At 37.5% G+C, this 15,591-nt stretch overlaps 1 protein-coding gene across 1 annotated transcript in view; it reads left to right on the top strand.

Annotated features, from left to right (window-relative positions):
* Window positions 1–15,591, top strand: part of LOC124556850 (leucine-rich repeat-containing protein 40-like) — a 210,815-nt gene that overhangs the window by 85,809 nt on the left and 109,415 nt on the right. Inside the window, exons 3-4 of the mRNA XM_047130869.1 lie at window positions 5,470–5,673; window positions 12,918–13,041. Of these exons, the coding sequence (XP_046986825.1) occupies window positions 5,470–5,673; window positions 12,918–13,041 (328 nt within the window). The remainder of the gene's footprint in view (window positions 1–5,469; window positions 5,674–12,917; window positions 13,042–15,591) is intronic.

Genomic DNA, 15,591 nt, shown 5'->3' with positions numbered 1-15,591 from the left:
TCCATTGTCACTGTGCCTCACTGCATCTCAATGCCTTCTGTATGTGGTGGGTAGCAATCTATTCTTTTCATGTTGTAAGTAACTGAGGATGTTGACTGTAAGTGCTATTCTTTGGTGAATAGGTCTGCACTGGTGAGGACGTTTTAGCTGACCACATAAAACCAGTTTCCTCATTGTACTACAGTACCACTGTATCCTGAAAGAATGACATGTGTTTGGTCTCCACAACTGCCCATTAGTAGCAATTTCTGTGAAGGATACCTGCAGTTCATAAAAATTGTGACCATTGAAGACAGCATGGGCTGTCCCCTTAGCATAATAGCTCTTTTTCCATGCTGGAACACGTTCCTCAAACACTGATTCTTAAGTGCACTTGCAATATTAATATAGATAGTTACATGGCATTTGCACTGTGGAACTGATTTCTCTTACCTTGGGTTGAAATAGCAATTATTTCTGAGACAGTTATTGAGCAGTCTGCTCCTGTATAATTTTTGGTATGCCATACTAATCTGATAATCAGGTATGAGGTGCTGTTTTTTAAGTTTTGTTGTTGGCTAGACTATTACGAATAATGTGCTGCAGAAGAATTTGAATATGTGAGAATATGCAAGGGGCAGAGTTCTGCCCATGCTTCACCACATTTCTCCTTGTGCATTCCAGTAAGACAATGCCTTTTTATGTATTACTTGGCCTGTGCAAATGCTCTTCACAACATAGACTTACCTGTTGTCTGTCAGATTTTGAGTTGCATATGGGATAAGTCTTGTTAGTGATGGGCTAAGTGGTGATCATCAACAGTTAATATAAGTGAAATAGGTTGGTGGACCATGTCCAAATCACAGATCAGAGTGCAGAAAATGGGGTTCAGCATTAACAACCTTAACAAGCCGTATGTGGCAGTACTTCTTACAGTAAGAGGTTTTACCCAGTATGGGTGGTGTCATGTGTTGGAACCGAGGAATATTTCTGGAACTCTGCAGGCAGTTCTTTGGACTCGAGTCTTGATACAAAGAAAATTGATTGAAGGGGTATGATGATAGTTGTCTTACAAAGGCAAACACACTATGGGTCTCAAATTTGGATGAAATTTCAGGCAGATATTTGTCATTGGAGGAGGAGGAGGAGGAGGAGGAGGAGGAAGAAGAAGAAGAAGAAGAAGGGGAGGAGGTGGGAACAGTAGCCACCTGTTTCAGCTTGTGGCTGTAACTTCAGAGAAAATCAACATACAAGTTTCCTGTGATGTCTAATTCATAATGTCTATAATGACATTTTAAGACATTCCATCCAAACATGAAATGTGAAATGAGTGATCCGGTGATTGAATTTGTAGAATTTGAATCAGTCATTGATCCTTCTGGTCAAAGACTGATACAAATTCTGCAGATCCATCCAAACACTTGATAAATCAGAATGTATATGCTGAAATTAAATTAATGTTAAGGAATAATGTAGTTCAAATATATTAAGGAAAATTGTGGCAGAATGTAAATATTTGGGGATAAAGAAAACTCACCAAATAGCAGAAGCGTTGAGTTGTCGACAGACAGAAAAAAGAAAACTTGCTAGGTTTTATAATAAGTTATTTGTTGAGCTAGAGTCTATGCCTGTTGCCAACTTTGTGCTTCTGCTATTCTATGAGTGGTCTCCCTTGCTCCAAAATAATGCAGTTCAGTTTTATTATAATAAACAAATTCAGGTTTATTGTTATCTGTAATTTTGAAATTCTTTTAATCTAACTTCTAATGAAATGAAAACATGGAGATCATTGATATTTATAATTTCTGCCATATAAAATGAATAAAACTATTTAGAAATGTGAAATTCTAAATTCTTCAAAAAGTATATTTTATGTAATTTTTTTTTGTCAAAATCAACCACTAGACTTGAACCCACATTCAAATAGTAGTAATAATAATAATAATAATAATAATAACAATAATAATAATAATAAATATACACAATAAATATACACTAAATATACACACTAGGCAGAGATCAGAACCAACCAACACACAGAAGAAACCCACAAAACCAGCATGGCAACACAGGCTACAGATCAAAATAGAAAAACTGAGAAAAGACATCGGACAGCTAACACAATTTATAAGAAATGAAATCTCGGAAAAAAAACGAAAAAGGTTAAGTAAAATCTCACAACAAGAAGCGACAGAGCAATTAGACGAAAAGAAGCAGAAATTACAAGCATTAGCCAAACGACTCAGAAGATACAAAAAAAGTGAAAATAGAAGGAAACAAAACCAAACATTCAACACAAACCAAAAGAAATTTTACCAGACAATAGATAACACACACATTAAAATAAACAATCCACCAAACATAACAGACATGGAACACTTCTGGAGCAACATATGGTCAAACCCGGTACAACATAACAGGCATGCACGGTGGATACAAGCAGAAACAGACACATACAAGATGATACCACAAATGCCTGAAGTGATAATTTTGCAACATGAAGTCACCCAAGCAATTAATTCTACTCACAATTGGAAAGCCCCTGGAAGTGACAAAATAGCAAATTTCTGGTTAAAGTAGTTCACCTCAACACATTCACATCTAACTAAATTATTTAACAGTTACATTGCAGACCCATACACATTCCCTGATACACTTACACACGGAATAACATATCTGAAACCTAAAGATCAAGCAGACACAGCGAACCCAGCTAAATATCGCCCCATAACATGCCTACCAACAATATACAAAATATTAACTTCAGTCATTAAACAGAAATTAATGACACATACAACACAGAACAAAATTATAAATGAAGAACAAAAAGGCTGTTGCATAGGAGCACGAGGATGTAAAGAGCAACTGATAATAGATGCAGAGGTGACATATCAAGCTAAAACTAAACAAAGGTCGCTACACTACGCATACATTGATTACCAAAAAGCTTTTGATAGTGTACCCCACTCATGGTTACTACAAATATTGGAAATATACAAAGTAGATCCTAAATTGATACAGTTCCTAAACATAGTAATGAAAAATTGGAAAACCACACTTAATATCCAAACAAATTCAAATAATATCACATCACAGCCAATACAGATTAGGCGTGGAATATACCAAGGAGACTCATTAAGTCCTTTCTGGTTCTGCCTTGCTCTGAACCCACTATCCAACATGCTAAATAATACAAATTATGGATACAATATTACTGGAACATACCCACACAAAATCACACATTTGCTATACATGGATGATCTAAAACTACTGGCAGCAACAAATCAACAACTCAACCAATTACTAAAGATAACAGAAGGATTCAGCAATGATATAAGTATGGCTTTTGGAACAGACAAATGTAAGAAAAATAGCATAGTCAAGGGAAAACATACTAAACAAGAAGATTACATATTGGATAACCACAGCGACTGCATAGAAGCGATGGAAAAAACGGATGCCTATAAATATCTAGGATACAGACAAAAAATAGGAATAGATAATACAAATATCAAAGAAGAACTAAAAGAAAAATATAGACAAAGGCTAACAAAAATGCTGAAAACAGAATTGACAGCAAGAAACAAGACAAAATCTATAAATACTTATGCTGTACCAATATTGACCTACTCATTTGGAGTAGTGAAATGGAGTAACACAGACCTAGAAGCACTCAATACACTAACACGATCACAATGCCACAAATATAGAATACATCACATACATTCAGCAACAGAAAGATTCACATTAAGCAGAAAGGAAGGAGGAAGGGGATTTATCGACATAAAAAACCTACATTATGGACAGGTAGACAATTTAAGAAAATTCTTTCTAGAACGAGCAGAAACTAGCAAAATACATAAGGCAATCACTCATATAAATACATGGGCTACACCACTGCAATTTCATAACCACTTCTACAACCCTTTAGATCACATAACATCAACAGACATGAAGAAAGTAAATTGGAAAATGAAAACACTACATGGCAAGCACCCGTATCATCTAACACAGCCACACATCGATCAAGACGCATCCAACACATGGCTAAGAAAAGGCAATATATACAGTGAGACAGAAGGATTCATGATTGCAATACAGGATCAAACAATAAACACCAGGTATTACAGCAAGCATATTATTAAAGATCCCAATACCACAACGGATAAATGCAGACTTTGTAAACAACAAATAGAAACAGTAGATCACATCACAAGCGGATGTACAATACTAGCAAATACAGAATACCCCAGAAGACATGACAATGTCGCAAAAATAATACATCAACAGCTTGCCTTACAACATAAACTTTTAAAACAACACATTCCTACATACAAGTATACACCACAAAATGTACTGGAGAATGATGAATACAAATTATACTGGAACAGAACCATTATAACAGATAAAACAACGCCACATAACAAACCTGACATCATACTCACCAATAAAAAGAAGAAATTAACACAACTAATCGAAATATCCATACCCAATACAACAAATATACAAAAGAAAACAGGAGAAAAAATTGAAAAATACATCCAACTGGCTGAGGAAGTCAAAGACATGTGGCATCAGGATAAAGTTGACATCATACCAATTATACTATCAACTACAGGAGTCATACCACACAATATCCACCAGTACATCAATGCAATACAGCTACATCCAAACATATATATACAGCTACAGAAATCCGTAATTATTGATACATGTTCAATTACCCGAAAGTTCCTAAATGCAATATAACACATACTGTACAGTTAAAAGTAAGTGACGCTTGATCAAGGTCCGCGTCACTCCATTTTTAACCGGACTTAACGTCTGAGAAAGTGAAGATAATAATAATAATAATTATTATTATTATTATAACAGCAGAGCCCACAAGACTGGCTCACCATGTGGTTAGTCATTAGGACTTGGCCAACACTGATATGTTGATTTCCTCCAAAATTACAGACTGTAGAGCCAAAGGCCAAAATATTTGTACACTTTATTTTGATGATGACACTGAATTTTTGTGCAAAAGTTTTACTAAATTTGTGAGCCACAGTTGGTGACCACCTCTTGTTGGTCTGCAACATACACTGTTAATCTGCACAGTAATCATATGTTGGCTGAATTTTGCACTTTTCTGATGACTCCTTTGTGGTGAGATATTTTGTTTGCACATTAATATATATTGGGTCATTTCCTTTTAATTAAAACACTAGTTAACTGAAACAGTATTTTACTTCATAAAAACAATCACTACTGTTCAACAATAGATGTAGCTGAGTCCTTTATGCAAGATTCAAGATGATTCCTCTTTTATGTTTTATCATTTAATGGGTTATGTTTACTGAAAATTGGCTTTGTATTCCATTTAAGTCTCATTGCTCACCTTTTCTAATGTGCATTATCTTTTTTGTAATAGGCACAGTTGCCAGCAGTCCTCATGTTATGCACAACTTGACATGAACAAAGGCATAACATCATTTTTAATTGCAGCTTTCGTACAACAGTCTGCAGTCACTCCCCAAGGAAATGGGCATGCTGCGCAATTTGATGGAGCTGTATCTTGACAACAATAAGCTGAAGACCGTACCTGAAGAGATGTCAAATTTGAAGAGTTTGCTGGTTTTAAATTTAGGACGTAATGAATTTGAGAGCATTCCATTTGATATTGCATGCTTAAATATGCTTCAAACTTTGGTAAGCTTATATGATTGATCCTTATTGCTACTTGAAGTTCTACAAAATCTCTGCAGCTTCATTTTACAGTTTTAAATCATAGTTCAATCCTCATATTGAAAATACTAATGATCAATAATCTGTGTTTACTTTCTTTTTTAATTTGTTATTTGTAAGTAGTGGATATATAGTGTTGTTTATTTTTCTGAGTATCTGTTACAATCTGCACCTGACAGTGAATACACTCTTAAATCATGAATTGTACTTATTGTGTGAGGTATCCTTCTTGACATCACACACACTTCTTACATAACTGCATACATTTTTATGAAATTTACAACAGGTTCATGTAACAAGTTCCAAAGTTCTCTTCATTTTTTTAATTATCTGCATGTTGTATGTGACTATTGTGATTGATGTTACTGCCCGTCATGAGATGCTGATGAGACACTGTGAGTGTAACGTGTCATGGGTACTTTCTGCCTTGTATAAAGCAAATAACTTGAGGGATTCTAGTCTTTTCCCATCAAATGTTGGCAGTTTTCGTGTTGCTATATTGTTACAACAAAATATCATTAACCCATTCTATTATAGTGAGATTAAGTTTTACTAGTAAAAATGTCATGTCATATATAGCTCCTAATAAGGTGAAACCAAGAGATGGAAGTGTTGAGCAAAACAGATAAATTGTCATCTAGTCAGTTCTGACTGATATGCATTTAATGGTTTGTGTGATAGTTCATATGCAATGTCCAGACCTTAACTGACTCATGTCCTAGACTGATGTGACATTTGTGGCAATTGGTTTTCTTGGCGCTTGCTTGAAGATAACTCGCATAAAAACCACTCTCGATTTCACTTATCTGATTTGTTGAGCACTTGCTCATACGGCTTTATGAGACTGTTAGATTTAATTCTTTATACGTGCTAATCCCAATTTAATCTTGGAATTGGTGTTACCCAGTGTTGTTTTAATGCTATATGACACTAAATCTAGAAGACTACACAGTTTATAGCATCTTATCTTGCAAATAGCTGTTTCAGAAATAACATGTGAATTGAGACCTGATGCCTCATTTACTTGTACTGTATTATACATAGCTAAGTAGTAAGTTTAGTGTACCGTGTTCTCACATTGAGGATTTTGCATTTAAAATAACTTGTTTCCTGTATACAGTGTTTCCATATGTGAAAAAAAGTTTTTGAAAGCATGCAGCTTGGAGTCCCTCATGTTTCAGCATAACAGATTAGTGGTTCCCCTTGTTCTTGGAGTGCCACCTTATTCTTTTTTAAATCTCATTCTGTAAACTGTGAATCACTGTGAAGTTTATGGCAGATAAGTTTATGGCAGAGATTACTTCTTAAGGTACGATGTATTGGGCTGCACCTCTGTGTGAGCTGTTATCCACCTACTTTTACCATTACATTTTCTGTTGTACTGATATTTAGGTGTGAAAGCCAGTGCTTGGAGGTTCCTAAGTGGACTCTCGTGAGAATTAAAACTTCTTTCTTTGAGTGTCAGATGGCTGCCGGCAAGGGTTTTCAACGTTCCTGTTAACCTCTCTCACCATTGCTAAAGTTTCTGATGCATATATCATACATTTTTGCTATGGAAACTAAGATATTATGGTGTCAAATAGCACACCACTTGCATGTCTGGAATATTAAATCCAAAGAAAACACTCTAAATGGTAGCTCTAAAGGAGAAACTGTAAAATCACTGTGAATGAATGAGAGTGGAATATGTCATCCTACATTGTTCATACTTGCTGCACTCTCACTTTTGACTACCCTAAAAGGTCTATTAAAATAATTAAGAGACTTTTAAAGAACTATGATATTTGTTGACACACATGTATTAACAAACAATGCATAATCATATACATATATCAGACACAATAGCTGAACAGCATTATAATTTAACCAGGAAAGAGATCTCTTACAGATTGGTTGTCTGAAATGTTCATGGTGAACTTGTCGCATATGGTTTGTTGTATTCCAGGTAAGCTTTGAACAATTTGGGAAAGAAAATCATTGTCTGAGAAACAGTGAAAAAAATTTTTTTCCCTGTATTTGATCATGTTTTATGGTGAATACGCATCAGACAAATACAGAAAGTAGTTAATTTCATATTCAAGCCTTAGTCAATCAGAATTAATTGTTCAGTATATAGTTTCTCAATCACAAACAATAATTTTGTAGTTAAATTACTTTGAAATAATTTGCTAAAATAAATTTTCATAATTTAAAGTGCTTCTATAACACACAGATGGAATTTGGAGTGAGCTAATAGAGGGCTCTGACTGATACGTTATACCTCAGTTTAAGCCCTTGTCCTTATCTTCTTAGTAAACATCCGGTTTTTTTCTAAAATATTCTGTTTAAAAAGTTATTCATAATTTTTCACATTCCAGAATGTTCCATTCTTAACTGGTGATTATTTACAAAATTCAGTCTCATAGTTCTGCAGCACTGATTTTTGTGATTAAAAAAATGCCCACACTCACTAGGAAAACTTGTTTGTTGACTAATTATTCAATCCAGAAAATTACATTTTTAGCCAATTTTGGTGCTTTTTTGTGAACCCCCATGAGAGTATACATAATTCCTATAATTTTCTAATTTTCCTGAGATCCAACCATGTATAAACATACTTACTCCTTTGCTCATTGTAATTTCATGTCTATTAATTTTGGTTTCTTTCTTGTTGAAAATCAAAAACATAACATATTTTAGTTGTTATTCATGTGCTCATCAATAAATAATTATGCAGAACAATACTTTAGTCAATCAGTGCCCAGTAGTTAAACTGGGAACATCCATGTGTAAATTTCATTGTGAACTTCGTTGAGTTAGTCAGTCTGCATTAAGTACCCAACTTCTGAACATCTCTTGATTGCTACCAATCAAAATGTGCAGCTAATTTGTTTCCTGGTCAGATTTCAGTAGTAAAATTGTACAGTACTGTGTAAACCATTTGTGGCAAAATATAATTGGTCTGAGAGTGGCCGATGTTAATTGAGCACTATGTAACTATGAACTATTATGTGGAAGAATTAATGGTATTTGCTACTCACTATATAGTGGGGATACTGAGTTGCAGATAGGCACCACAGAATGAGCTTTTGGCCAAGGGCTTTGTCAAAACTAGACATCCCCCCCCCCTCCCCTCACACACACACACACACACACACACACACACACACACACACACACACACACACACACCTCTGGAAGCTGGATTTTCCATTGTTTGATATGGAAGAATTATGTATATGCAACATATTTGTGTAACTGTGATTTAATCTTCCACCAATGAAATGTGAAATTGTTTGTTGATGAGTGTAGCGTGCCATTGTGGTTTAAGTACTGAAACTTCTGTCTATTAAAAAGCTGATCATCATAAAATTGTGTTCAACAAATTTGAAGGAATTGAAAACTATGTGCTGCAGTATAGTGTACATTCTTGAACAAATGTAGTGTACATTCTTGAACAAATGTCAGTCTAACTCATAAAGCGCAAGTCACGATTCAGAACATTAAAGTGATATAAGACCACCAAAGGGGAATAAGCAGATCAGGTAAGTTACAAGGGAGTACCACAATGTCATTTACAGGTATTGATTGATGTTATCTTTTTGACAGGTCAGACGCATTCCTGATTGAAGAAAATGGGTGATGATGTCAAATGTTTGGAATTTTATACCAGTTTTACATTATAAGTTCGCCAAGAACACTTTCACAGGTTTTTAATTGGTTTACAAAAAAGCTGATTCTTGAATTTTGTGCCATTCCAGACAAATAATAGTGACATAAGCACTACATAAATAGATACTATTTGTTATTTCCTCAACCCCATGTGTCAAATTCATGGGTGTACAGAGGGGTAACGAATTAAAATGGGTCAGTACATTGATGACCTCTTCAAATATTCAGTTCTTTTTACTTTGAACTTGTTTTTCTTAGCTGTGGCAAGTATGTATATAAGAACATTCTCAAGCAAGTACAGGTTGTGATCAATGTATTTTAGTCTAAATACTCCACTGGTGTAATCATTAGTAGTGTAAGCAAACAGTTCAGTGAGAGGTACACTTGAAAACCAGTAACACAGCACAGTGTGCCAAAACGTGATCACCAGTAAAGCCTGAAATATGATAAAAAGACAAGTCCATGTCTGAGCAACATCAGCTGTGGCATGTAGTATTTGAAGCAGATAAGGTACTGCAAGAATTGGACATGAAGAGTCTGTAGCGGCTTTCAGTTGCACTTAAAGGCTGTTCAACAGTTCACATTACAAGCTTATAGAGGTTGTATAGGGGACTTAGTAGTTAAAGTTTTCATAAGGAACCTGTGTCCAGATATGTATCATTTGGAGGTAAAATAAGTTTGTGTGCTTTACAGGTACTGCTTCACTGCTGTGGACCTAGTGTGCATCCGTGGAGCACAACTACTCTGCTAATTGTGAATGTACTAATTTGCCACTGTCATTGTTGTAGTTGAACAAAAATGATACATGATATACTGTGACAATCCGGCAAACATTCTCGATACATGCGCTGAATAGCTCTACCATTACAGACTGTACCGTGAAATGGGAGATTTGGAAGTGATCCAATCTTCAAACTTATTTTCTATCCATACTGTACATTTCTGGACATGAGTGCCCTATCAAAACATTATCTACTTAGTCCTCTCTACAATCCCTAGAAGCCGTAACAAAAATTTTGGAGCACTGTGCATATGCATCCTCAGAGGAGCTACACTGCCCATGTCTCAGGTTACCTGGAGACCGCATGAAACTCTGATGTGTCATCTGTCCTGTGTTCACCAGGTGCTGGTACTAACATCGGTTTGGAGCCAAATTTATTGTTGTGGTTGGCTAACTGTAGTACTAGCTCCATGTTTGCATCATGTGTCCATAATATGCATCTGCATTGCCATCACTGTTGTAGTCTCGCTCTGGAACTAGCTTCATGTTTATAGTTCCAGTTTCTGGTTGGCATATGTGACTTAGAAGTTTAGAGGTATCTCTCATTGCCTTAGTAAACTGCAAAATGTGGTAGTTAATGAAAATTTGTTGTTGCTGTTTTCTACATAAACGGGCTTATGAAAGGTAGTATGAAATGTAGTTTTGAAAGTACTTCCTCTAGTGGGGAGTCATTTGTTTGATCAGGTCTCAACATCTTCGAAGCATATGCCCCTCAGTGCTCTTTTATGATGAGAGACCCCCCCCCCCCCCCCCCTGCCTTCCCACTTTTTGCTGCAGAGTGATGCATTGGCTGTGATGGCTAAAGGTTTTATTCGTCTGTGGATCACTTTTACAAGGAGATAGGCATAAATGATAGACATGGAGTGGATCCAGTCACAAGTTACTAACCACTTGAGAACTGTACCGTCTTTTTTCATGACTGACAGTGGGACATGACACCCTAAACTTACTTCCTTCAATTTTTCATCGGTGGTTTAGTGGTTGGGATTTATTAGCTGACTGTGGAATGAATGTATTGCAAATGTGAAAAGTAATGACACTTTGATATTTTTGTATATTGGGAGTTTTTCAATGGCTTTTAAATGGTTATCTACAGGACAGACATTGTGTTTGTAAAGCATGTGGTGTAAGTACTCTACTTGTGCCTGGAAGAATTTGCTTTTGCATGAAGTGCAGTGTAACTCAGCTGCCTGCATTTTTTTAGAAAATCTGCATAGATCTGATAAGTGTTTAATAGACGCAGTAACAAATATATTATCCAAATACTTTATACATTATGATATTTCCCCGATTAATTCAGCAAGGTATTGTTGAAACAGTAGTGGTGCTGTAATGCTGTTGTTTTTGATATCATTAGTTTTGCTAGTGCTGCTGTTCACATTGCTAGTGCTGCTGTTCACATTGCTAGTGCTGCTGTTCACATTGCTAGTGCTGCTGTTCACATTGATAGTGCTGCTGTTCACATTGCTAGTGCTGCTGTTTCGGTAGCTAATGGCAGTGTCGTACATGCTGTTGTAGAAACTGAAGTATTTTTTAATTCATACTTGAAGTCCTTTTGTCTCATTGCCAATTTTCTAGCCATGGATTAGATATTTGTTGAACCACTTGTAAGCAAATACATGTAGTGGTTACTGTTTCCAAGTCCCAATACAAGCACAGCTATCATAGTTGGTGGTATAGGTAAAAGGTCCAATGAGAGTCACTTTTGAAAATCAGAAACCCAGCACAGTACATCACAGCGGGATCACCAGTGGAACTCTAACTGCAATCCAAAGACAAGTTCAGATCACAGATATCTCAGTTGCAGAATACAATACCTAAAGCAGATGAGATGTGGTGTGCATGAAGTTGCCTTTGGCTGCACGTATAAATAGCTGCAGATGAGAGGCACGAGTCAGTTTACAGTGCCATATACATGGCTGTGAGACCATGTTAAATTCTATTGCAAAATTCTTTGCTGTGTTTTCATAGGGCATGTACTAGTCTTAGGTTGGAAGCATCCTGGTGGTTGTGGTTAACTAATTCTGGAACTAGTTACATGTTTACATCTTCTGGCTATAAATGTCTTGGCAGCACACACACTGTTATTGCAGATTGTCTTCATATTTTTTTTTAAATTTAATAAACTGTAAAGTGCTTTAATTTATGGAAGCTTTCAGCTCACAACTTTATAATTAAATTGTAAAAAAGTGTGAAATGTAGTTTTCAATTCGTTGTCCACAGGATCAAAGATCACACTTTGTTTGTCTGTTCAGTTTATTATTTGGGGCAAAGGAACCAAACAGTTTGGTAAGAAACAAATCATCTTCTGTGTAAATGAAAGGCAAATATTGTTTTTGCAAATACTCTGTGACAAGGAAAACAGAAACAAAACTTTCATTGGTGCCATGTTCTTAAATATGTTGTCATTTATGATGTTTTGCTTGTGTGTGTGTGTGTGTGTGTGTGTGTGTGTGTGTGTGTGTGTACTTTGCTTATTTATCTGTCTCCCTTGTGGATTTGACAATTACTTGAAAAACTTGTTTTTGCATGTTATTTGTGAATGTTCAAACATCTGGTGCCTTTGAATCTTGTAAAGCTATGAGAAAACTGTTACATGGAGTATCTGTGACACTTCAGTGAAGTATTTTGTAGTATTTGTATTATTTTTCCAATTAATCTGGCTTTGTTTTGTTTAACATTTATAGTGTATATATTGTGTTGTTCTGTTATTTATCTGGAAATTCCTGTTGGTTTCATAATTTCTGTAAGTACTGCAGTGGGCTGCTATTTGCAGGACCTCAGCTTCAACAGTCTGACATTCCTTCCTCCTGGAATTGGCTTTTTAACACATCTAACATCTTTGGATCTATCTCATAATCAACTCACCGAGATTCCTCCAGACCTTGTCAATCTTCTTGGTTAGTATGGTGCAAAGTAGAATTTACACAATAACTATTCTTTTTGCATTGTACAAAACATTAATGACTTCCCCCATAATCTCAGCTTGTTGTTTGTGAATGAATTGTAAATTCTGTAAATAAATATTTGGTAGAAGGGACCATGCATAGATTTGTGTGTGTGTGTGTGTGTGTGTGTGTGTGTGTGTGTGTGTGTGTGTGAGAGAGAGAGAGAGAGAGAGAGAGAGAGAGAGAGAGAACTGTGTACGCATGCTTTTCTGTTTTTTGTTGGACAGCCTGTATACTTGTTTCCCATGTTGTTGACTCATTAGGGATATTCCCAAGTGTGTACAAGTATTTGTACATATAGTGTTATGTGGTGTTTCTTAATCATTGTTAATACTTCTGTTCCTGTATCATAGAAATTGACTGACTCTTTAAAATGTTAATATATACATAGGAAAATCCAGGAAGGAATAATGAATTAATGATAATATCATGAAAAGAATAAATTGCCTCCCACCATATAGTGGAAATGTTGAGTCGCAGACAGGCACAACAAAAAGACAGCTAAACAAGTAAGCTTTCAGCCAAAAAGCCTTGTTCTGAATGAGACAATGCACCACACACACACACACACACACACACACACACACACACACACACACACACACACACAAAAAAACTGCAACTCCCATGCACATGACCACTGTCTCTGGCTGCCGAGGCCAGACTGCAAGCAACTACACATAATGGGAGAAGCAGTCTGCCTTGTGGGGTTAAGGGGGAGGCTGGGAGTGGGAAGGGATAGCAGGATAGGGATGGGGGACAGTAAAGTTCTGCTTGTGGGAGCATATAGGGACAAGATAGAGAGAGGGTAGAGAAGCTAGGTGCAGTTGGAAGGATAGACGGAGAGTGAAAGGGGTGGGGGGGGGGGGGGGGGGGGGGGGAGGCGGACAGGTAGAAAACAAGAGAAGTAAAAAGACTGTGAGTGAGTTGGTGGAATAGAAGGCTGTGTAGTGCTGGAATGGGAATGGGGAAGGTGATAGGCGAGTAAAGGACAATGACTAATGGGGGGGCCAGGAGAGTTACTGGAATAAAAGATATATTGCAGGGAGAGTTCCCACCTGCGACATTCAGAAAAGCTGGTGTTGGGAGGAAGGATTGAGACAACACAGGCTGTGAAGCAGTCAATGAAATGAAGAACATCATGTTGGGCAGCATGCTCAGCAACTGGGTGGTCCAGCTATTTCTTGGCCACAGTTTGACGGTGGCCGTTCATGTGGACAGACAGCTTGTTAGTTGTCATACGCACGTAGAACACAATATAGCGGTTGCAGTTTAGCTTGTAGATCACATGTCTTTGATGGAATACGTAATGCTTGTGACCGGAGTGGAGTAGGTGGTGTTGGTGGGAGGATGTATGATACAAGTCTTGCATTTAGATCTATTACAGGGATGTGAAGGTTGTGTAGGGATGGACAAGGATGTTGTGTAGGTTCAATGTGTGGTGCAATACCACTGTGGAAGGGGTGGAAAGGATAGTGGGTGGGACATTCTTCATTTCAGTACACAATGACAGGTAGTCGAAACGATGATGGAGAATGTGATTCAGTTGCCCCAGTTTTGGGTGGTACGGAGTCAAAAGGGGAATGCTCCTCTGTGGTGGGACAGTATGACTTTGGAAGGTGGTGTGTGATTGGAGAGATAATGCACAGGAGGTTTTTCTGTACAAGGTTGGGAGTGTAATTACAGTCTATGAAGGCCTCAGTGAGATCTTTGGTTTGTTTCAAGAGGGACTGCACATCACTGCCGACTCAGTACCAACCTGGACTGGAGAACTGAATCACATTCTCTACCAGGGTTTCGACTGCCTCTCGTACCCTGAAATGAGAAATGTCCTTTTCACTGTCCTTCCCATCCCTCCCACAGTGGTATTCCACCACCCACCAAATCTCCACAATATCCTCGCCTATCCCTACACAACCTCTGCTCCGAACCCCTTCCCTCAAGGCTCGTATACCTGTAATAGACGTACATGCAAGACCTGTCCCGTACATCCTCCCACCACCACCTGCTCCACTCCCATCACAAGCATCACCTATCCCATCAAAGGCATGTGATCTACAAGCTGAACTGCAAACAATGTTCTGCATTCTATGCATTCTATGTGGGCATGACAACCAATAAGCTTTCTGTCCAAATGAATGTCCACCGATAAACTATGGTCAAGAAACAGCTAGACCACCCAGTAGTTGGGAACTCCCCCTGCAATATATGTTACATTCTCGTGGCCCTCCTGGCCTCAACCTTCATTAGTCATTGTCCTTTACTCACCTGTCACCTTCCCTGTGCCCATTCCAGCACTACACAGCCTTCTATTCCACCAACGCACCCACAGTCTTTTCACTTCTCTCCTCCTCCCCGCCCCCCTTCCCCCCCCCCCCCCCTTTTGGCCCTCCGTCTATTCACCTAGCTGCCCTACCCTCTCTCTATCTCACACCTATATGCTCCTACAAGCAGCACTTTACCGTTCTTGATCCCTTCCTTACTATTCCTCCCTCTCTTTGC

This window comes from Schistocerca americana, chromosome X (assembly GCF_021461395.2).
Source record: "Schistocerca americana isolate TAMUIC-IGC-003095 chromosome X, iqSchAmer2.1, whole genome shotgun sequence".
NCBI classification, from domain to species: Eukaryota; Metazoa; Arthropoda; class Insecta; order Orthoptera; family Acrididae; genus Schistocerca; species Schistocerca americana.
The sequence above is the reverse complement of the archived record's forward strand: the minus strand, read 5'-3'. Positions and strand labels throughout refer to the sequence as shown.